Source organism: Scyliorhinus torazame, chromosome 6 (genome assembly GCF_047496885.1).
Source record: "Scyliorhinus torazame isolate Kashiwa2021f chromosome 6, sScyTor2.1, whole genome shotgun sequence".
NCBI classification, from domain to species: domain Eukaryota; kingdom Metazoa; phylum Chordata; class Chondrichthyes; order Carcharhiniformes; family Scyliorhinidae; genus Scyliorhinus; species Scyliorhinus torazame.
Genome location: NC_092712.1, coordinates 55,596,019 through 55,619,941, shown reverse-complemented (window position 1 = coordinate 55,619,941; position 23,923 = coordinate 55,596,019). Strand labels below are relative to the sequence as shown.

The following is a 23,923-nucleotide window of genomic DNA, read 5'->3' as shown; positions in this document are numbered from 1 at the left end:
CGTCTGTGTTTTGACCGCCAGGCCCAGGATCTCGTCCTCATTATCCGTCACCTTTTGCTCCACCACGCGGAGCTCTGTCTCCTGGGTCCTTTGTGCCTCCTTAAGCCCCTCAATTGCCTGTAGCATCGGGGTCAGCACCTCCTTCTTTAGTAGCTCCACACACCGTCTTAGGAATTCGTCTTGATCGGGCCCCCATGTCGCCTGGGCTTTCTCCGCCGCCATCTTGTTTCTTTTTCCTTTCTGTCCCTATCGTCGAGGATTCCTCGCGCTGCAGCCACCGCCGCCGATATTTTCCTCTTTCGTTGGGGGGGGGGGGCTCCCTATTCACTCACCCCACACCGGGTTTCGTCGCGCAAAAATTTCCCGTTGGGGCTCTTAAAAGAGCCCGAAGGTCCGTTGGAGCTGGAGCCCCGAAACGTGCGGCTTAGCTGGTCATCGCCGCAACCGGAAACATGCTGAAAGAAGCTAAAGTCTCGAAAACAGTGCTTGGGAATGCAGTTTCATTTGAAGCACCCAAAGGGAACTAGACTATTATTTGAAACTGAACAATGTGCAGGGTTATGGGGAGAAGGTGGGAGATTGGCAGAAGTTAATTGCTCAGAGAGCCAGTGAAGACACAAGAGGCTGAATAGCCTCCTCTGCACTGTAACATGTCTGTTATTCCGTCCTTCCATTGTCTTTCAATTCATTAAATGTTGGTCAAACATATAAAACACTCGGTTTAAGGGTATGCATGCTAAAATTGGGAACACATTTTAAAAAGATGCAAGAAAGTAATTCAAACTTCTTATTAATTAAATTGTAAACTTAAGTCTTGGTCAATTCGAGTTAGCTTTCTGAGGTCAGCAATATATTCAGGTTCAGCTGCAGAAAGTTTGGTTTGAAGATCCTGTCAATGAAAATGTACCTAATCTATTCAACTGAACTGTATTCTACAATATCAAAAATACTTCACAGAACTGCAACTCTTTATTGCTCTGTTAAAGCCACAGGTCACTTCAGTAAACCAAGGACAAACACTTTAATAGTGCCGTAAAAATGCATTTTATGATACTCAAGGCTATAGACATTAACCTGTTCGTTTATTGGAAGCTGGTGCCTGCATTTTAAATCAGTAACTTAAATAATATGAAATGCAAAACCAAACAAAAAACGTATCCATGCATGGACATGCAGATTAGAACCAAAACTAAGTGGGGGGAAATGCACCAATATTTATAAGAACCAGAGGTAAAATATTTTAAGTGCCAATTCTGCTCAATCAACTATCCGACAAACATTCATACTTACTATTTTACTACTCAAGTTTAGATTCAAGGAAAGCTTTCTTCTGATAGGTAGGGAGAGTTCATGCCATCCCCAAAAGCTATGAGGCTTTTAAAAGGAGGAGGACTGGGGGAAAATAAAGATTAAAATAACTTTTGTTGGGAGATCTGGGTGTCAGGATGGAACGCACAATGTTCTTTCAAAATAAGATGTGACTGAACCGGTGTTGGCTCAAATTTCTTAGAAGGTGAGAGCCCACAGCAAAACAAATGTTCATAATTTGGAGCAGGCAGTTTAAGAAAGACATAGAAGTGGTTGGTGAGAGCAAATGAGGAGGGAAGTACATTGGTTCTCTACTGGGTGCTTCTGTTAAGTTCTGGGGCAGAGTCCAGGTGCTTTACGGTTTATCTTGTTACACTAAAGCCTCTATCTGACCTGGGAGCTCTCAGTAATGGCATTGTGTGCCAAAGTGGAACAGTATACTTGACTGCCTCGCAGTGGCATGGTTTCACATTGAAAACTAGAAAGTTATAGCTTTTATTCATCAATTGTCCAAGTCCTACAGTACGGATTCTATCTTGTCTTCAGATTGTTTTACATTATGCACAACCTCCACTATATCGCACTACCTTTCATTGTATTAAAACAAAACGTTGTAAAATGTTCATTCAGCAACATTTTTTGCACATAGTTGTGAACATTTACAAAAATTATTTAGCAAAATCTGAAATATGTACTAATTCGGAAACATCCCTATTTGTATTTGTTAAAGGCTAATGTCCCTATAAGGCAGTAGGGTCTTTTAGAAATCAAAAAGTAAAAGTGCACTCTACAAGGAGTCACCAAATACACACAATTCCTTGTTTAACTCATCGTGAATGAAATTTCTATTTTACCTCTCGCTTCCGCCTTTCTTCCTGCGTTCGATGCAGTAGCGAAGCTTTTTCTTCCTTCAAAAATAATGAGAAAATATTAGATTTGTTCGTAACAATGTTGGCACTATTGAATATCTCCCTAGTTTACAAACTTATAAGCGAGATCTTCCCGATACACCCACAAGGAGGGGCAGCACTAATGGGACTGCCGTTCAAACAAGCCCGACACAAATTCCGCTACCTGGGGAATGTAGCCACTTAAATTGGCCAACTCCCGATTCAAAATGGCGAACGGCAAAGGCTGATGGGAAAGTCAGCCAACAAGACAAAAACCAGCGGCTGCAGGTTGGCTGTGTATTTACCTCTGGAAAGGCCAGACACTATCGATACCAGCAACCATCAGCATAACAAAACAACAGCCATCTGCATACTAATGAGCAATCCCCGGGAACAATAAGCAACATTTAGACACACAAAGCAAAACCAGACTCTTCGGCGTCAGCAGAAGCCTACACAAAAGGAGGTGAACGACCACCTCAAGACCGCCCATCGATCAGGGAACCGCTCCAGCATTGGAGAAAATCGAACCAAGCGATTGGGACAAAGTCCAATCACTTGGGACCAGGTACAGGGTCCGCCCCGAAAGGCGGGAAGCCCCTGGGGACTATAAGAATTGAGCCCCAAATTCAAATTGCTCTCTTCTCCAGCTCTTCACTCTTCAACAGCCGCTCAAAATTGTAAGTCTTACTTCAACGCTCGCTACAAGATAGGCGCTCCTCACTACCAATCTGTACCAACTTCGAATCCCGCAGGCTCAGAACCCGAACGAAAGGCCATTCGTTTCCCTGACCTGGTGGACCAGTTCCAAGTTAAGTATTGGCCTGTTAGCTGTAGAAGTAGTTTAGACATAAATTTGTACATGAGTAGTGATTACTGTGTATAATAAATGTGCTTTGATTTAAATCTTACTAAGCGGTGTATTGGATTATTGATCATTACTCGGACTTTAACCACGTGGCGGTATCATAAGGATACCTGGCGACTCAAGAGCAAAGGTGATAAAACAGAGCAATTAATCTAAGGCAAAGTTCGAAACATTATTTGGCGACATCCTGACGGGACCCGATCTAGAAGTGGAAAACCACTCCGGGACAACCCAGAATTTGAATTAGAAATCCAATTGGAAACAGAAAACCACAAGTGTTCAAGCAGTTCTGATCAATCCTCATAATTCGGAGGTGTGTGTATGCATGCGTAACTAACAGGGCGATAAGATAAAACTGACTGATTTTTTGTTGTGACAAAACTGTCGGAACTTTGTATTTCGGAAAGTAGCGAAAGCCGTACCCGTATTTACAGCACCGCCTTAATACCCCTGTCCCAAATTTGAAGAGCAGCATTCGGATTAATACCCCTGTCCCAAAATTTGAAGAGCAGCATTCGGATAGGAAAGATGGCAATGCAGCGCCTAATGAACCCAGAGAAATTTGCGGTCGCAGCGACCAGCAGCAGTAGAGTGGGACAATGTCCCATTTGGGAGGAAGAGATCAGGAAATATCTCAAACGGAAAGGATGGCCCCTTTGGAATGAATTCTGTGACAACGAGGAATCAGGTCCCGGGAATATAGGACATACTTGGTGGGAGAACCTGAGCGAGATCCACAAAAAGAGCTTAGGGAAAGCTCGCAAGCCGATGGCAATCGTTTCCTGTTTGGCACAATTGCGAGGCACAGAGGAGGTCGCCAGGACTCTCCGGAAAGAAGTTGAGGGCATACATCGAATGAGTATGGTCGATGTAAGCGAGGTAGAAAAGGAGAATTTGGAATTGAGAAGCAGTTGGCAGCAAAAGATGTAGAGGTGGAGGATGCCAAAAGGGCTCACCAGTCTTGTCTGGCACACATAAGCAGCTTCCAGTCTCAATATGAAAAGGCCTATCAGGAAACGCAACGTGCAGTCCTGGTACGAGAAGAAACGGAAAAGCAGGTAGAGGCATTACACAAACAGTGTAGTGACCTCAAGGCAGCATTAAGAGCACTCCATGCTGCCACCACAGAACAAAGACAAAGCACGCTAGATCACGCAAAGTGCTGGAAGCAGATTGCAGAGCTGCAATTGCTGCTTTCTGTTCAGAAAGGTTTTCAGGGAACCTTTGGAGAAAGATCAGATCAGGAAGACGGCCCTGATTTGGGAAGAATTGAACGAAACAGCGCAGAGATATGTTCAGGGAACATGTGCGCAGGGAAAGCCACAAAAGAGAAAAGCGCCCCAACCCCCCACCCAGCAGATAGTTCAGGCTCCAATGAACCCAGTAACCACCCACCGCACAGCCACATCGGACGATGAGGAATTTCCATATTCCACCCCCTTAACAGTGACCCAATTACGGGACCCGTGCGATAAGATCACACCGTTTCCCCGCCCCCCCCCCCCCACCTCAGACCCCCACCATTTCTTTGCCACAGTTAAACATCAGGCGACCATGTACGGCCTGGATGAGCGAGAGCATGTAAAGCTCACGGTTTTAAGTTTAGACCCTTCAGTAGCAGCAGCCCTTCCAGACCCACAGAATGTAGGAGGCACCCTTGCAGAAATGCATACCGCGATCCTGGATGCGATCGGGTATAACCGGGGTGACGCCGTAGATGGCCTCAACAAATGTAGGCAAAAGAAATCCGAGCACCCCACAGTGTTTGCTGGACGCCTGTGGATCCACTTTGCAGCAGTCTTTGGAGACTTAGACCGCGCCTATTTGTCCCCAGACAACATGGCCAAATGGACCCGCACCCTTATCTCCCATGCCACAGAAACAGGACAGAAAGCTTGCACGAGTTATGATCCCTCAGAGGAGGCCCATAACGAGAAGTGGGTAGTGAAAAGATTGTCCCGCGCTTATAGAATCATAGAAGTTTACAGCATGGAAACAGGCCCTTCGGCCCAACCAGTCCATGCCACCCAGTTTTTACCATTAAGCTAGTCCCAGTTGCCCGCAATTGGCCCATAACCCTCTATACCCATCTTACCCATGTAACTATCTAAATGTTTTTTAAAAGACACAATTGTACCCGCCTCTACTACTACCTCTGGCAGCCCATTCCAGACACTCACTACTGTCTGAGTGAAGAAATTGCCCCTCTGGGCCCTTCTGAATTTCTCCCCTCTCACCTTAAACCTATGCCCTCTAGTTTTAGACTCCCCTACCTTTGGGAAAAGATGTTGACTATCTACCTTATCTATGCCCTTCATTATTTTATAGACCTCTATAAGATCACCCCTAAGCCTCCTACGCTCCAGGGAAAAAAGTCCCAGTCTATCCAGCCTCTCCTTCTAACTCAAACCATCAAGTCCCGGTAACATCCTAGTAAATCTTTTCTGCACTCTTTCTAGTTTAATAATACCCTTTCTATAATAGGGTGACCAGAACTGCACACAGTATTCCAAGTGTGGCCGTACCAATGTCTTGTACAACTTCAACAAGACGTCCCAGCTCCTGTATTCAATGTTCTGACCAATGAAACCAAGCATGCCGAATGCCTTCTTCACCACCCTGTCCACCTGCGACTCCACCTTCAAGGAGCTATGAACCTGTACTCCTAGATCTCTTTGTTCTATAACTCTCCCCAACGCCATACCATTAACAGAGTAGGTGCTGGCCTGATTCGATCTGCCAAAATGCATCACCTCACATTTATCTAAATTAAACTCCATCTGCCATTCGTCGGCCCACTGGCCTAATTGATCAAGATCCCGTTGCAATCCTAGATAACCTTCTTCACTATCCACTGTGCCACCAATCTTGGTGTCATCTGAAAACTTACTAACCATGCCTCCTAAATTCTCATCCAAATCATTAATATAAATCACAAGTAACAGTGGACCAAGCACCGATCCCTGAGGCACACCACTGGTCACAGGCCTCCAGTTTGAAAAACAACCCTCTACAACCACCCTCTGTCTTCTGTCGTCCAGCCAATTTTGAATCCAATTGGCAACCTCACCCTGGATCCCGTGAGCTTTAACCTTCTGCAACAACCTACCATGCGGTACCTTGTCAAAGGCTTTGCTAAAGTCAGTGTAGACAACGTCTACTGCACTTCCCTCATCTACCTTCTTGGTCACCCCTTCAAAAAACTCAATCAAATTTGTGAGACATGATTTTCCACGCACAAAGCCATGCTGACTGCCCCGAATCAGTCCTTGCCTCTCTAAATGCTTGTAGATCCTGTCTCTCAGAATACCTTCTAGCAACTTACCTACTACAGACGTTAGGCTCACCGGTCTGTAGCTTGGGAGCAATCTGTTCAAAGTAAACCCGCAATTAAGAACACCGAGGAAAAGCAGGCCGGCGCAGATATGCAGGCAGTAAAAACAACACACCAGAACCCCACATGGGTGAATGAGGGAAAGAACAGCTCCCCACCCAAGTCACAGGAGTGTTACAACTGCGGACAGTTGGGACACTTCGCAAGAGAGTGCAATGCCCCTGAAAAGCCACAGAGAGCCCAGCAGACGGGCACTCTGAGTAAGAAAAAGACAGAGCCCATTCATAGCGTTATCGCCCGTTCAGATCAGACGGACTTAGAACACAAGAACATAAGAACTAGGGGCAGGAGTAGGCCATCTGGCCCCTCGAGCCTGCTCCACCATTCAATGAGATCATGGCTGATCTTTTGTGGACTCAGCTCCACTTTCCGGCCCGAACACCATAACCCTTAATCCCTTTATTCTTCAAAAAAACTATCTATCTTTATCTTAAAAACATTTAATGAAGGAGCCTCTACTGCTTCACTGGGCAAGGAATTCCATAGATTCACAACCCTTTGGGTGAAGAAGTTCCTCCTAAACTCAGTCCTAAATCTACTTCCTCTTATTTTGAGGCTATGCCCCCTAGTTCTGCTTTCACCCGCCAGTGGAAACAACCTGCCCGCATCTATCCTATCTATTCCCTTCATAATCTTATACGTTTCTATAAGATCCCCCCTCATCCTTCTAAATTCCAACGAGTACAGTCCCAGTCTACTCAACCTCTCCTCGTAATCCAACCCCTTCAGCTCTGGGATTAACCTAGTGAATCTCCTCTGCACACCCTCCAGTGCCAGTACGTCCTTTCTCAAGTAAGGACACCAAAACTGAACACAATACCCCAGGTGTGGCCTCACTAACACCTTATACAATTGCAGCAGAACCTCCCTAGTCTTAAACTCCATCCCTCTAGCAATGAAGGACAAAATTCCAGTTGCCTTCTTAATCACCTGTTGCACCTGTAAACCAACTTTTTGCGACTCATGCACTAGCACACCCAGGTCTCTCTGCACAGCAGCATGTTTTAATATTTTATCATTTAAATAATAATCCCTTTTGCTGTTATTCCTACCAAAATGGATAACCTCACATTTGTCAACATTGACCGGAACGGACTGACGGTCTACGGGCTCCCCCAGTTGGATCTGCGACACCTTTTGGGATAGGTCCAGATGACCGGTCGTTGCAGCAAAAATTCGGGGACAGCCCATCGAATTTCTCTGGGACACAGGAGTGTCCCGCACCACAATAAATCCCTCCACCCTGTTTCAAAAAGACACGTGGCCCACTACAGCCACTATCACCCACAGCGGCTTTACAGGCCTCTCACAGCAGGGACACATCACAGCCCCTATACCCATTTAAATCGGTAACATCACCACCAAGCACCCCGTAGTTTTAGTTGACCTGCCCCACACAGCAGAACACATTCTGGGAATCGATTTCATGAATTCCCATAATCGTTCATTCGATCCAGTCAACCAGTGTGTCTGGAAGATGGCAAAATCCACAAGAGCCCCCGCAACGCTCAACATAGGAGAGTACACGAATAAAATTAGCGCCCTGGGCGGATTTTGGTTCAACCTGACCACGCTTAGTACGGACAAGCAGGTTAGGGCAGTTCTACAAAAGAACAGGGCAGCATTCGCGACCCACAAGCACGACTGTGGATGGATGACTGGCTCTGTACAAATAACAGGACCTGACCCTAGACCCCAAAACCAGTACGGATTTTCCCAAGAGGCAGAGGGAGAAATCTCCACGGTAATAGAAAGCTTATTAGAGCAGGGCATACTTAGATCAGTAGCCTCAACTAATAATGCCCCGATTTGGCCAGTGAGAAAGCCCGATGGATCATGGCGACTGACCATCGATTACAGGGAACTCAACAAAATCACCCCCGCAGCAGCCCCCACAGCAGCAACAAGTCCAGAGACCATGCTCAAGCAGGGACTCAATTCCCGATTCTTTACGGTTTTGGATATCAGTAATGGATTCTGGTCCATTCCATTGGCAAAGGCGTGCCAGTACAAATTTGCCTTCACCTTTAAAAACCAGCAGTACACGTGGACATGCCTGCCACAAGGATTCCACAACTGCCCCTCCATTTTCCACAGACAGCTGGCAAATGGTTTAGCCAAATGTTCTCGCCCCGAATGTCTGGTCCAGTAGGTAGACGACCTACTACTGCAGACAGACACCAAGGAAGTGCACATTGAGCTTCTGTCCGAACTCCTGGAACTCTTACACTCAATCGGTTGCAAAGTCAACCCCAAAAAGGCCCAGATTTTGGAAGAAAAGGTGATATATTTGGGAACAATTATCACACATGGTAAATGAGAGATTGAGCATAAAAGGATTGACTCGATTGCTAAATTGCCCCTTCCCCAGAACGTTTCAGCCCTCCGGTCGTTTTTAGGACTGATTGGCTACTGCCGCAACCACATTGACGGTTTCGACAGCAAGGCAGCACCCCTCTCAGACCTCCTAAGAAAGGAGCCCCCGGGAATGGCTTCCGCAGCATACGGATGCTGTGGATGCGTTGAAGCAATCACTCATAGAAGCCCACGCACTACAAGTTCCAGACCCGCTTTCCCCTTACGCTATAGAGCTAGCGACCACAGACTGCACCCTTTCGGCTGTGCTCCTCCAGGAACGGCACGACCAGTTAAGGCCCGTAGCTTACGCCTCCAGAATTTTAGATGCTGTGGAGCAGGGATTTTCAGCCTGTGAGAGGCACCTGCTCGCAGTATTTTGGGCAGTGCAGTATTTTTCATATATTACCGGACTGAACCCCATTACGATTCTCACCGAACACACCCCCACCCAGCTTTTACTGGACGGACGACTCAAGGACGGCACAGTAGGACTTCCGGGTGCGGCTATGCAGAGCTAGGTCGCATATTCGGCAGCTCCTGCTTGGAACGGACTTTTGGGCTCTTTTACAGGGCCCCCACGGCATTTGTTTGACATTTCCCGGTGTGGGAAGAAGACTGCAACATTCCCCCGACAGTGTCCCCCAGGAATAGGATGTCTTTTGGTTACCAGACCCGGCAGAAACAGTAAAAGATTTGGCTGCAACTGCAGGATAACCAGGGCCTCTTCCAGCATGCAGGCGGGGGAAGGGCAAGCTTAAAGCTGCAAACTGACCTGAGGGCCTTTATCAAAGGTGAATTCTAGCAGCAGAGGGAACAACTGTGAAAAGATCTCACCAAGGCCACTGAAGAAGCTGGGACGAGGCTTCCGGTGGCGGCCATGGAGGAGTAGGTTGCGCATTCGGCAGCTCCCGTCTGGAACGGACTCTTAGACCTTTTTCAGGAGTTTCCACAGACATTTTGGGGCAGATTGGTGAAGCGAACACTGCCAAAAGGATTCCCTCTCGAGACTTCCGGTTATGGCTATGCGGAGCTAAGTCACACATTCGGCGGCTCCCGCAAAAACGGACTTTTGGGCTCTTTTCAGGGCCCCCAAGAGCACTTTTTCGACGGTTCCCGGTGTCGGAAGGAGTTAATAATAGCTCCCCGTCAGTATATGGCTTTAACTAGGAGCGGGGCGACAAAAAACGTGGTGGTGGACCCGAAGAAGGGAGGGAAGAAGGACAAAATGGCGGCGGGCGGAGACCAGGCAGCGTGGAGGCAGTGGGTGGAGGAGCAACAGGAGGGTATCCAGCGCTGCCTCAGAGAGATTAAAAAGGACCTGCTAGAGCCGATGAAGGTTTCTATTGATAAGCTGCTGGAGACACATGCGGCCCAGGGGGTGGCGATCCGAGAGGCTCGACAAAAGATCTCTGACAATGAGGACGAGATCTTAGGCCTGGCGGTAAAGGTGGAAGCGCACGAGGCGCTCCACAAGAAATGGTAGGAGCGGTTCGAGGAGATGGAGAATCGGTCGAGGCGGAAGAATCTGCGGATTCTGGGCCTCCCGGAGGGGCCGGACGTGGGAGCCTATGTGGTCACCATGTTGGACTCGCTGATGGGAGCGGGGTCCTTCCAGGGGCCCCTAGAGCTGGAAGGGGCCCATAGAGTGTTGGCGAGGAGGCCCAAGGCTAACGAGCCTCCGCGGGCGGTGCTGGTGCGGTTCCATCGGTTCGTCAATCGGGAGTGTGTGCTCAGGTGGGCCAAGAAGGAGAGGAGCAGCAGGTGGGAGAACGCGGAGGTTCGGATATATCAGGACTGGAGTGCGGAGGTGGCGAAGAGGGGGGCCGGGTACAATCGAGCGAAGGCGGTGCTGCACAGGAAGGGGGTGAAGTTTGGCATGTTGCAGCCGGCACGACTGTGGGTTACCTACAAGGACCGGCACCATTATTTTGAGTCTCCGGAGGAGGCGTGGGCCTTTGTTCAGGCCGAGAAACTGGACACAGACTGAGGGTCGGGATGGGCGATTGGGGACTGCAGTGGATATGTTATGCCTATTTTTGGTTCCGGGGGGGGGGGCCTTTGCAGTGTTTTGGGTTTCTTTTTCTCTGTGATTTTCTCTTTCGGGTTGGGGAGGGTGGATGGGGCGGGTTGGGCACTGTTTTGGTTGGTGGCGAGGCCTGGTAGGTGGAGAGCGCGGGCTTTTTTTTCCCGCGCCGAGGACTGGGGGGGGCGGGGCCGGGGCGGGGAAGCGAGGATTGTTTCCCGCGCTTAGAACGGAGGGGGGAGGGGGAGAGCCTGTGAATGGGGAGCGGGAGAAGAGGGCGGGACTGGGACGATGCGGGTTTTATGCGGCGTCTGTTGGGTCGGATCCCAGACTTGGAAGTGGGGGGCCTGATAATGGGGGGAGACTTTAACACGGTGTTGGATCCTGCACTGGATCGCTCCAGGTCTAGGACGGGTAGGAAGCCGGCGGCGGCTAGAGTGTTGAGGGGATTTATGGACCAAATGAGAGGGGTGGACCCTTGGAGATTTGCAAGGCCGGGGGCTAGGGAATTTTCATTCTTCTCACATGTCCATAAGGCTTATTCTCGAATCGACTTTTTCATTTTGAGTAGGGCGCTGATAGCGAGAGTAGAGGATACAGAGTATTCGGCAATAACCATTTCGGACCACGTACCGCATTGGGTGGACTTGGAGATGGGGGAGGAGAGGGACTAGCGCCCGCTGTGGCACTTGGAGGTGGGGCTGTTGGCGGGCAAGGAGGTGAGCGAGCGGGTCCGAGAAAGTATAGAGAGGTACTTGGAGACCAACGACAACGGGGAGGTCCGAGTGGGGATGGTATGGGAGGCACTGAAGGCGGTGGTGAGGGGAGAGCTGATCTCCATCAGGGCCCACAAGGAGTGGAGGGAGCCGGGGGAGAGGGAGAGGCTGGTGGGGGAGATGGTGAGGGTAGACAGGAGGTGTGTGGAAGAGCCTGAGGAAGGATTGTTGAGGAAGAGGCGCAGCCTCCAGGCCGAATTCGACCTGGTGACCACCAGGAAGGCGGAGGTGCAGTGGAGGAAGGCCCAGGGGGCGGTCTACGAGTATGTGGAAAAGGCAAGCCGGATGCTGGCGCATCAGCTTCGGAAGCGGGACGCAGCTGGGGAGATTGGGGGAGTTAAGGACAGGGGAGGGAGCGTGGTGCGGATTGGGGTTGGCATCAATGGGGCCTTCAGGGACTTCTACGAGGAATTGTACCGATCAGAGCCCCCACGGGAGGAGGGAGGGATGGGCCGTTTCCTGGACCAATTGAGGTTTCCAAAGGTGGAAGAGGGACTGGTGGCGGGACTGGGGGCCCCGATTGGGCTGGAGGAGCTGATCAAAGGGATAGGAAGCATGCAGGCGGGGAAGGCACCGGAGCCGGATGGTTTCCCGGTCGAGTTCTATAAAAAATATATGGACCTGTTGGGCCCGCTGTTAGTTAGGACCTTCAATGAGGCAAGGGAGGAGGGGGCTTTACCCCCGACGATGCCCCGGGCACTGATCTCCTTGATCCTGAAGCGGGACAAGGATCCCCTGCAATGTGGGTCTTACAGACCAATTTCCTTGCTAAATGTAGATGCCAAGGTGCTGGCGAAGGTCATAGCCACGAGGATTGAGGATTGGGTGCCGCAGATCATCCATGAAGACCAGACGGGGTTTGTGAAGGGGAGACAGTTGAACGCGAATGTGCGGAGGCTTTTGAACGTTATCATGATGCCGGCGAGGGAGGGGGAGGCGGAGATAGTGGTGGCGATGGACGCTGAGAAAGCCTTCGATAGGGTAGAGTGGGGGTACCTGTGGGAGGTGCTGAAGAGGTTCGGGTTTGGGGAGGGGTTTGTCAGGTGGGTTAGGCTGTTGTATGAGGTCCCGATGGCGAGTGTGGCCACAAATAGGAGGTCCGAGTATTTTCGGTTGCACCGAGCGACGAGACAGGGGTGTCCCCTGTCCCCCCTGCTCTTCGCACTGGCGATTGAACCCCTGGCTATGGCACTGAGAGAGTCGAGGAACTGGAGGGGGTTGGTGCAGCGTGTGGAGGAGCACAGGGTGTCACTTTATGCGGACGACCTGCTGCTGTATGTGGCGGACCCGGTGGGAGGAATGACAGAGGTAATGAGGATCTTTAGGGAATTTGGGGTCTTTTCGGGGTACAAACTCAATATGGGGAAGAGCAAGCTGTTCGTAGTTCAGCTAGGGGACCAGGAGAGGGGGATTGGCGCGCTCCCACTAAAAAGGGCGGAGAGGAGCTTCAGATATTTGGGGGTCCAGGTGGCCAGGAGCTGGGGGGCCCTGCATAGGCTTAACTTTACAAGGCTGGTGGAGCAAATGGAGGAGGAGTTCAAGAGGTGGGACGCGTTGCCGCTGTCCCTGGCGGGTAGGGTGCAGTCAATCAAAATGACGGTGCTCCCAAGGTTTATGTTCCTGTTCCAGTGCCTCCCCGTGTTTATCCCGAAGGCTTTTTTCAGGCGGGTTAACAGGAGTATAATGGGGGTGTGGGCGCGAGAGACTCCGAGGGTGAGAAGGGTGTTCCTGGAGCGGAGTAGAGATAGGGGGGAGCTGGCACTGTCCAACCTCTGTGGGTACTACTGAGCCGCCAATGCGACAATGGTGCGCAAGTGGGTGATGGAGGGGGCTGCATGGAAGAGGCTGGAGACGGCGTCCTGTGTGGGTACGATTCTGGGGGCGCTGGCAACAGCGCCACTGCCACTCCCTCCAAGGAGGTATACCACGATCCCGGTGGTGATGGCGGCCCTCAAAATTTGGGGGCAGTGGAGGCGGCATAGGGGGGGAAGTTAGGGCCTCGGCGTGGACCCCATTACGGGGGAACCACCGGTTCGCCCCAGGAAGAACAGGTGGAGGGTTTTCGGGGTGGCACAGGGCAGGGATACAAAAGTTGGGGGACCTGTTTGTGGACGGGAAGTTCGCGAGCTTGGGTGAGCTGGAGGAGAAGTACGGGCTCCCCCCAGGGAACACCTTCAGGTACTTACAGGTAAGGGCGTTTGCCAGGCGGCAGGTGGTGGAATTCCCGCAGCTACTGCCACACACAGTACAGGACAGGGTGCTCTCGGGGGGGTGGGTGGGAGTGGGGAAGATCTCGGAAACTTACCAGGTGATGCAGGAGGAGGAGGAGGCCTCGGTGGTGGAGTTGAAAGGTAAGTGGGAGGAGGAGTTGGGAGAGGAGATCGAAGAGGGGACGTGGGCAGATGCCCTAGGGAGGGTGAACTCTTCCTCTTCATGCGCGAGGCTCAACCTCATACAGTTTAAGGTGCTGCACAGGGCACACATGACCTGGACAAGGATGAGCAGGTTCTTTGGGGGTGAGGACAGGTGTGTTAGGTGCTCAGGGAGCCCAGCAAATCACACCCATATGTTCTGGGCATGCCCAGCGCTGGAGGAATTTTGGGAGGGCATAGCGAGGACGGTGTCGAGGGTGGTAGGATCCAGGGTCAAACCGGGCTGGGGGCTCGCAATATTTGGGGTGGCAGAGGAGCCGGGAGTGCAGGAGGCGAAAGAGGCCAGAATTCTGGCCTTTGCGTCCCTGGTAGCCCGGCAAAGGATTCTCCTTCAGTGGAAAGATGCGAGGCCCCAAAGCGTGGAATCCTGGATCAGCGATATGGCAGGGTTCATTAAATTGGAGAGGGTGAAATTTGCCTTGAGGGTCGGTACAAGGGTTCTTTAGGCGGTGGCAACCGTTCTTAAGACTTTCTGGCAGAACAATAGACATTGGTCAATGGCAGCAGCAGCTCGGTGAGGTGGGGGGGTTACTTTATTTTTGTTAATGTTACTTACACTGGAAGGGTCTGAGGGGATGTATACACATGTTGTCTTAAGTCGGAGTGTTAATGTTAATTTATTATTTAGGTACAGAGGGGGGGGTTTTGTTATTGATATTTTATGAAAACCTTTAAAATAAAAATAAAGATCTATGTGGATGGCTCTTCCAGTCTTGGATGGGAAGCGCATAACAGGTTGCGGTATCTATGTCAAGGACGCGCAGGGACACGCCCTTGAGGAAATATCGTTAAAACTTCCAGGCCACTTAGGCGCGCAGGCAGCAGAGCTCGCGGCCATCGCGTATATAGTGGAACACCCAGATTCCTTCCCCAGCCCAGCAGACATATACTCGGACAGCCTCTATGTCTGCAACGGCCTCACGGAATTCCTGCCCGTGGAAAGCAAGAGCATTTGTTTCTGCAGACGGAAAACCCCTCCCCTCAGCCCCATTGCTCCGTCATATTTTACAGAGAGCCCAGAACAGGACCTTTGGGATAATCAAAGTCCGTAGTCACCATCGTTCCTCCCACCCTGGAAATGTAAAAGCCGACGCACTGGCTAAAGCAGGTTCCAGACGTGGACATTTTTGGACACCCCCCGAAAGCACTCCAATGAGTGCAGTTCAGGTCTCACAGACAAAAATCGAGGATCTAGTGGAGGCCCAGAAGCAGGCCATCAATCTCAAGGAGATTGTAAAAGGACAATATCCAGCACCCTATGAGAAATTCAAAAATGCACTGACCACACATGACGGTGTGGTGCTAAAAGACACCCTTTATGTGGTTCCTGAACAGGATAGGAATCAACTGATTTGTTTGTTCCATGACGGTCATGGACATCAGGGAATCGATCCCACTACAGCCCATCTCAAGCAGCTTTGTTGGTGGCCGAATTTAAAGGATGATGTAAACCATTACATCGAAAATTGTCTTATCTGTGCCCAGAATAATCCGGACAGATATGCCAAAAAGGCTCAACTCAGCCACACCCGACCCGTTAATGGCCCCTGGACGAACCTCCAGGTCGATTTTATAGGACCATTGCCCCCTTGCAGGAATGGCTATAAATATGTACTTGTGGTAATTGACACATTTACAAAATGGGTGGAAGCATTCCCAGCCCGCACAAACACTGCAAAAACCACAGCCAAGATTTTGACCCACCACATCTTTACAAGATGCTCCCCCGCAGCATTGAATCCGGCCAAGGTTCCCATTTTACGGGACGTGTCATGCAGAAAGTCCTCACGATATTTGGCATCACCCAAAAATTCCACATAGCATACCACCCACAGTCGAGTGGTATCGTGGAGCGCATGAATCGGACCCTAAAATCCACCCTCAGAAAAATGGTCCAGCAGAACACCAGCACTTGGGACTCAGTCCTCCCTTTTACGCTGATGTTTATACATAACACAATTTTTACTTCCACAGGTTACACCCCACACACCCTCATGACCGGACACCCCATGAAAGGCACAGAATATTTATTAGGTTTGGATTTGACCAGCCCCGAAGTGACGGCCCTCACACATGAGAAAGCAATACAGCAATTAGTGGAAAATGTTAAAACGGCTCAGCTAGCAGCCGCAGTAAAATTGGGCACCAGAAAGAAACAGAGCAAGGCTTGTTTCGACAAGACAGTGCATGCGACTGAGTACAGTATAGGACAGCAAATTATGCTCCCTGTATATAACCCCAGCACATTCCTGTCCCCAAAATACTCGGGTACGTACTCCATTGCGGATAAAGTAAGCCCGTCCGTATATAAAATAAAGTACCCCAACGGTAAGACTGCGTGGTTCCATATAAACCAGCTTAAGGCATATGGAACACAGTCGAACCACTCACACCACGTCATGCTTGACGCAGCACACCACACCCCGCCCACAGCCAACGTAACCTTACCATCCCCCAACACGTCCAGCCCAGCCACGGACTTGACCTCGACTCCACCCCGTAAATATACACTCCGCCCCGGAACGCCCACAGACTGCAGCAGCAGAGACAGCGACTGTGACTCGGACGATAGCCACAGCACGCCTCCCTACTATCCCCATGCAACAGGATCCACACCCAGCGATTCAGACTACGATCCAAGTGATCCCTTCATGATCACTTTCCTAAACAAACCCCACCACCGACCATCGAACTACACTGACGACCCCGATTTTGTCCCCACACAACTAGACACCAATTATTGGCACAGAGATAACTCATTCCGACTCGTCCGCAACAACGAGAGCGACCCCACCTCACACCATGCAGCCCTTTCAGCCCTGATACACTCAAGAGTTTGGCACCCGGGAGAAGATGACGACCTTGGATCTGACTCCCATACCGAGAACCCCTTTGCGACCCTGTTCGCAACCGAGAACTGAGGTGTCCAGATGATGTTTTAAAGGAACCGCTTGGGAGAAGTGGTGTCCTTTCTGATGGAACCTGCAGAATGTTTTATGTTGTTTGTAAGTTTGTTAAATGTTGTTTGTAAGACAGGGAAAAAAAAAAATTTCACTGCCCCACTCCTATTCGGCCGAAACCTCGGAGAACTTGTCCGCATGCCTTTTCAGCAGAAACCTGAGGACTTGTCTGCAGAGACTGGTTAAGGTACCAGACGCCCATTCGTAACTGCCCTTATGGTTCGAAGGTAGAACCACTACGGCAGCCCCACCACAATGACCACATTTCTTGCCCGTTCTTGTCGGTTGCTCAGGCAGTGGAGAAACGGCTTGGGACCCGCCCTGCCTGGGAACCCCCCCTCTGGTCAACTACGCTCGGGTAGGAGAGACACGGCATTGGTAGCCGTCCTACCCGGGGACTCCATCCAACTCTTACTCGTCGCGGCTCATACGCACCTCATTTTGGCACTTTTCGTTCAAAAAGTTTTGTTTTGGTTTAGGTAACCTGTAGGTTGCCAACCACATGCTATTTACATCCTGAAACATTTGGATGGTAAATTGCACAGTCTGCGAGACGGCTCGCACTGGTTCATTATTTGGAAGTGTGTCTTGTCCTAAAAAAAAAAAATGAGAGAGTCACACATAGTGACCAATTATAAAGGGAGTAATTGGCACTACAGGACAGACACACTATCGTACGAGATATTAAACAAAGATAGCTACAGACACTATGCTTGTTTCCACAGAACTCCAGAAGCCCCAGGACCGGAGAAGAGAAGAAAAGAAAAGGAAAGAGAAGAGCCATGAGGACTTCCTTCATATGGATCATCATCTTTATGGACATTTGGTTGCAACTGAACGCGAACCCCATGACTTCAAGCCCCCCAGCCGTTAATGTTTCACTTCCCCGCAGTACCCAGAGCCCAGTCACCAGCGACACCACATCATCTTGGTGTGCCAAGTTTATAACCTGGTACTCCCTGTCCTATGTAATAGAAACCTTACTGGTATTAGCGATACTCTGCTGCATAGTGCAGACTATGCGTCTACGGAAATGGAGGAGAGCCTACCGCGCTCGAACCCCGGTATATAGGATCAGATCCCCTATTTTCGGATACGACCAGACCCCCGACCCCCGCGATCTATAATAAAGAGCATTCACTTGCGTTTATTGTAAATAAAGAAATGTAAAGAACTGTTCATGAGCAAATTGTACGAACCTGAGCTTGACTGCCAAGCCAGGAAAACTGTGTATAAACTGCTATGATTTTTTTTGTATGGTTGAGCAAGTTAGGATAATGAAATGTTTAAGTGAGTGTAGTGTATGAAGAATAGTTAGAGGTTCCCAGTTTATTGTTTTGTAATGCATGTCCCTGTTTTGACATTGCGCCCTTAGAATTGTTAGATAAAACATTTTTGCATAGCTATGGTCAGTGCAGAGGCCATGAAGGAAGTGCCCCACCCCACCCCCAGGTCAGGGAATGGAAAGCAACATAGTTGTGTGATCCTTCATGCTTGGCGGTAGGATCACAAGGAGGGAATGTAGCCACTTAAATTGGCCAACTCCCGATTCAAAATGGCGAACGGCAACGGCTGATGGGAAAGTCAGCCAACAAGACAAAAACCAGCAGCTGCAGGTTGGCTGTGTATTTACCTCTGGAAAGGCCAGACACTATCGATACCAGCAATCATCAGCAAACAAAACAGCCATCTGCATACTAATGAGCAATCCCCTGGAACAATAAGCAACATTTAGACACACAAAGCAAAACCAGACTCTTCGGCGCCAGCAGAAGCCTACACAAAAGGAGGTGAACGAGCACCTCAAGACCACCCACCGATCAGGGAACCGCTCCAGCATTGGAGAAAATCGAACCAAGCGATTGGGACAAAGTCCAATCACTTGGGACCAGGTACAGGGTCCGCCCCGAAAGGCGGGAAGCCCCTGGGGACTATAAGAATTGAGCCCCAAGTTCAAATCGCTCTCTTCTCCAGCTCTTCACTCACTCTTCACTCTTCAACAGCCGCTCAAAACTGTAAGTCTTACTTCAACGCTCGCTACGAGATAGGCGCTCCTAGCTACCAATCTGTACCAACTTCGAATCCCGCAGGCTCAGAACCCGAACGAAAGGCCATTCGTTTCCCTGACCTGGTGGGCCAGTTTCAAGTTAAGTATTGGCCTGTTAGCTGTAGAAGTAGCTTAGACATAGAATTTGTACATGAGTAGTGATTACTGTGTATAATAAATGTGCTTTGATTTAAATCTTACTAAGCGGTGTATTGGATTATTGATCATTACTCGGACTTGAACCACGTGGCGGTATCATAAGGATACCTGGCGACACAAGAGCAAAGGGGATAAAACAGAGCAATTAAACTAAGGCAAAGTTAGCAACAGGATCCAAATAGCCCATGACTGGAAAGGGATCCACACATGAAACCTCACCTGTCTGATAGAGGAAGTCAAAATGGACCTGCAAAGTGGAACACACTCCCATTCTCCCTCGTGGGGAAGAGTCCAGACGATCAAAATGAATGTACTGCCCAGGTACATCTTCCGACGTAGATCCATCCCGATCTGCATCCGCAAGGATTCATAGCGTTTGTATGGCCGGGCCGGGCCGGGGGGGGGGTAGGATCCCAAAGAAGGTCCTACAAAAACAAAATCCAGGGGGGGGGGGCTAGCCCTCCCAAACCTACAATTCTACCACTGGGCAGACAGCCGAGCGAATAAGGGGATGGTTCAAGGATCCAGATGCCGAGTGGGTGCGCGCGGAGGAGGCCTCCTGCAAGGCAAGGGGACTCTCTCCAGGCCCTCGCCACGGCGGCACTCCCTTCCCCACACAAAAAACACTCCAGCGGTGATAGCCACCCTCCAGTCCTGGAACCAACTACTACGGCACCAATTTGGCCTGACCAAAATGTTGGACAAAGCCCCCATCTGTAGCAACCAGCGCTGACTGACACCACCTTTAAAAAGTGGGGACAGGACGGAGGGACACTGACAGTCAGGGGCCTATATACGGACGGCAGGATCGCAACACTGGACGAACTGACAAAGAAATTCCAGCTAGCCAGGGGGAACGAACTAAGGTACCTGCAACTCAAAAACTTCCTACGGAAGGAGACAAGGATGTACCCACAACTGCCACGACAGACATTATTGGAAGAGTTACTGGATGCGAACATCCTAGATAAAGGAAACTGTAGCGACATGTATGAATAACTGTTAGAAAGGGCTGACACCTTACTGGACGCAACAAGAAAGAAATGAGAGGAAGACCTGGGGATAGAAATAGGGTGGGGACTCTGGTGCGAAGCACTGCATAGGATCAACTCCACCTCCACATGCGCAAGGCTCAACCTGAGGCAACTAAAAGTGGTACATAGAGCCCACTTAACAAGAACTCAAATGAGTATGTTCTTCCGGAGGTGGAGGATAGATGTGAACGGTGCCAAGGAGGCCCGGTCAACCACGCCCACATGTTCTGGTCTTGCCCCAGACTTGCTGGGTACTGGACAGCCTTCGAGGCACTGTCGAAAGTGGTGGGGGTGAGGGTGGAGCCATGCCCGATAGTGGCAGTCTTCGGGGTATCAGATCAGCCAGATATATTCATGGGGAGGAGGGCGGACGCCCTTGCCTTTGCCTCCCTGATCACCCGTCGTAGAATCCTGCTCGGCTGGCGGGCAGCAGCACCACCCAAAGCTGCAGACTGGCTGTCCAACCTCTCTGAATCTCTCCAAATGGAGAAAATCAAATTTGCCATCCGAGGGTCCGGACGATGGCTTCCACAGAATGGGGGAGCCATTCACCCAATTGTCCCGAGACCTGTTTGTGGCCAACGAACATACAGAAGAATAGGCAAGTATCCAAGAATCAGGGGAAAGTAGCCAAGGCGTGAGAAGGGGGAAAGAGAAAGGAAAGATGAACCGCAGGGAGGGTGAGGGGGGACGGCGACGACGACGATGGAATGAAAGCCGGAGGGAGAGCACAGGGTACGAGAACAACCACGCAAACACAGCAACAGAGAGCAAGAAAATACGGGATAAAGACGAACAGCCGAAGCGGAGGTGAACGGGAGAAGCAAGCAACAACACCAGATCCATCCTCTTATTGCTCTCTCTGTATTGGATATAATTACCGTAATTGTCTCTCCAGTACCCAAATGTATATATGTATATATACCTCCCCAGTTTCCCCCCCCCCCCCCCCCACAAACATGTTTCTACCTATTTGTTAAACGTGATTTTGTTAACTTTATAGAGTTGCTGTTTTTGACCTGCGTGTACAATATCTTACCAGCCTTTTATTCTGTGTACATAACTGGAAATATACTATGTTCAAAAGCCCAATAAAAAAAACTTTTTTAAAAAAGTTTACAAACTTATGTCCTGTAAAAGGAATTAATCTTGAGTTTGGAATGAACTATACGGGAGCATAGTGGTTAGCACAGTTGCTTCACAGCTCCAGGGTCCCGGGTTCGATTCCCCACTGGGGTCACTGTCTGTGCGGAGTCTGCATGTTGTCCCTATGTCTGCATGGGTTTTCCTCCGGGTGCTACGGTTTCCTCTCAGTCCAAAGATGTGCAGGGTTAGGTGGATTGGCCATGCTCAATTGCCCTTAGGTTAGATGGAGTTACTGGGATAGGGTGGAGGTGTGGGCTTAAGTGGGGTGCTCATTCCAAGAGCCGGTGCAGACTCGATGGGCCGAATGGCCTCCTTCTGCACTGTAAATTCTATAATCTCTATGAATTACATGCACATATGTGAACATACAAATTGGGAGAAGTAGGCCGTTCCACCCCTCAAGCCTGCTCTGCCATTTGAGAGGATCATGGTTGAACCCAAGGGTGCACCCAAATCTACTTTCCAGTCTACTCCCTGATAATAATAACTTATTGTCACAAGTAAGCTTCAATGAAGTTACTGTGAAAAGCCTCTAGTTGCCACATTCCGGCACCTGTTCGGGGAGGCTGGTACCCGAATTAAACCCACGCTGCTGGCATTGTTCTGTATTACAAGCCAACGATTTAGCCCACTATGCTAATTCAGCCCCTAGTGAATCTAAAGTCTATCTAACCCGGCCTTAAAAATAAACAATCGCCCTATCTCCATTGTTCTCTGGGCAAGAGAATTCTAAAGACTAGGGACCATCAGAAAACAAATTCTCCTCATCGGTGTATTAAATGAGGCCCCTCATTTTTAAACTGCTCCTCTTATTTCTAGTCTTTTCCATGTGGGGAAACATCCAACCAGTCAAGGTTCCTCAGGATCTTAATGTTCCAATAAGATCACAGTTACAGGTCCAACCTATTCACCCTTTCCTCATGAGATAACTCCTTCATCCCAGCAATCAGTCAAGTGAACATTCTCTGAACTGTTTCTAGTGCAATTATATAATTTCTCAAGTAATAAGACCAAAACTGTGCACAGTCGTCCCCAAGTGGTCTCATTAATGCAGCAAAACTACTTCACTCCTCTTACAATAAATGTCAACATTCCATTTACCTTCCTACTCACTTACTGTGTCTGCATACTAACTTTTTGCCTCATGTAGCAGGATACCCAGCCCAATGTGTACCACAGAGTTCTGTAATCTGTTAAGCTAACCAACCCTCTACCTACGCTAATATGTTACTCTAGAGTTATTTGGTGCAGTACCCTTAGATTTTAAAAAAATAATTAATTTACAGGATGTGGACGTCGCTGGTTAGGCCTGCATTTATTGCCCATCCTTAGTTGCCTTTCAGAAGTGGTGGCAAATTGCTTTCTTGAACCGCTGCAGTCCGTCAGGTGTAGGTACACACAGTGCTGGTAGGGAGAGAGTTCCAAGATGTTGCCCCAGCAACAGTGAAGGAACGGTGATACATTTTCCAAGTCAGGGTGGTGAGTGACTTGGGAGGAGAACCTCCAGGTGTTGGGATTCTCAGATATCTGCTGCTCCTGTCCTTCTCGATGGTAGTGGTCGTGGGTTTGAAAGGTGCTGTCTTGGGAACCCTGGTGAGTTACTGCAGTGCAGCTTGTAGATGGTGTACACGGCTGCCACTGTTCGGTGGAGGGTTTGAATGAATGTGGTAGGGGGAGTAATCAAGTGGGCTGCTTTGACCTGGATGGTGTTGAGCTTCTTGAGTGTTGTTGGAGGTGCAGAAGTGGAGAATATTCCATTTACACTCCTGACTTGTGCCTTGTAGATGGTGGACAGGCTTGGGGGGGGGGGGGGGGGGGGGGGGGGGGGGGGGGGGGGTGTGTGTCAGGAGGCGAGTTACTCACTGTAGGATTCCTAACCTTTGGCCTTCTCTGGTAGCCACAATATTGATATGGCTAGTCCAGTTCAGTTTCTGGTCAATGGTAACCCTCCAGGATGTTGATTGTGGGGGAGTCAACGATAGTAATGCCATTGAATGTCATGGGGTGGTGGTTAGATCCTCTCTATGATGGTCATTGCCTGGCACTTGTGTGGCACAAATGTAATTTGCCACTTGCCAGCCCAAGCCTGGATATTGTCCAGGTCTTGCTGCATTTGGACATGGACTGCTTCATTATCTGAGGAGTCGCGAATGGTGCTGAACATTTTTACAGTCATCCGCAAACACCCCCACTTCTGACCTTATGATGGAAGGGAGATCTTTGATGGAGTAGCTGAAGATGATTGGGCCTAAAAGGTGTTCTGTAGGGGGACGATGTGCACGAGGCAGCTCCCACTAAAGTACTGAACTTTTAGCTCTTGTTGCTTAGTCGAGGGGGGGGGGGGGTGCTGCAGGGCTTCAGTGAGACCCCCGGAGTACAGGGGCGCACCCACGTGGCGTACACACAGCTGGCGGCCATGTTGGGTGCCCCCTGAACAAAGGGAAACCCCGGAGCGCTGGGGCCCGACCTCATGGCGAGAGCGGCGACCGTGGCCATTTTAGACGGCCCCCTAGCAATGGGAAACCCTC

The 23,923-nt window shown here is 49.9% G+C and overlaps 1 protein-coding gene across 3 annotated transcripts in view; it reads right to left on the bottom strand.

Moving 5' to 3' along the window:
• ube3c (ubiquitin protein ligase E3C) overlaps positions 1-23,923 on the bottom strand; it is a 277,267-nt gene that overhangs the window by 236,083 nt on the left and 17,261 nt on the right. For all 3 annotated transcript variants that reach the window (XM_072508217.1, XM_072508215.1, XM_072508216.1), the window contains one exon: positions 2,163-2,216. In XM_072508217.1, the coding sequence (XP_072364318.1) occupies positions 2,163-2,216 (54 nt within the window). The remainder of the gene's footprint in view (positions 1-2,162; positions 2,217-23,923) is intronic.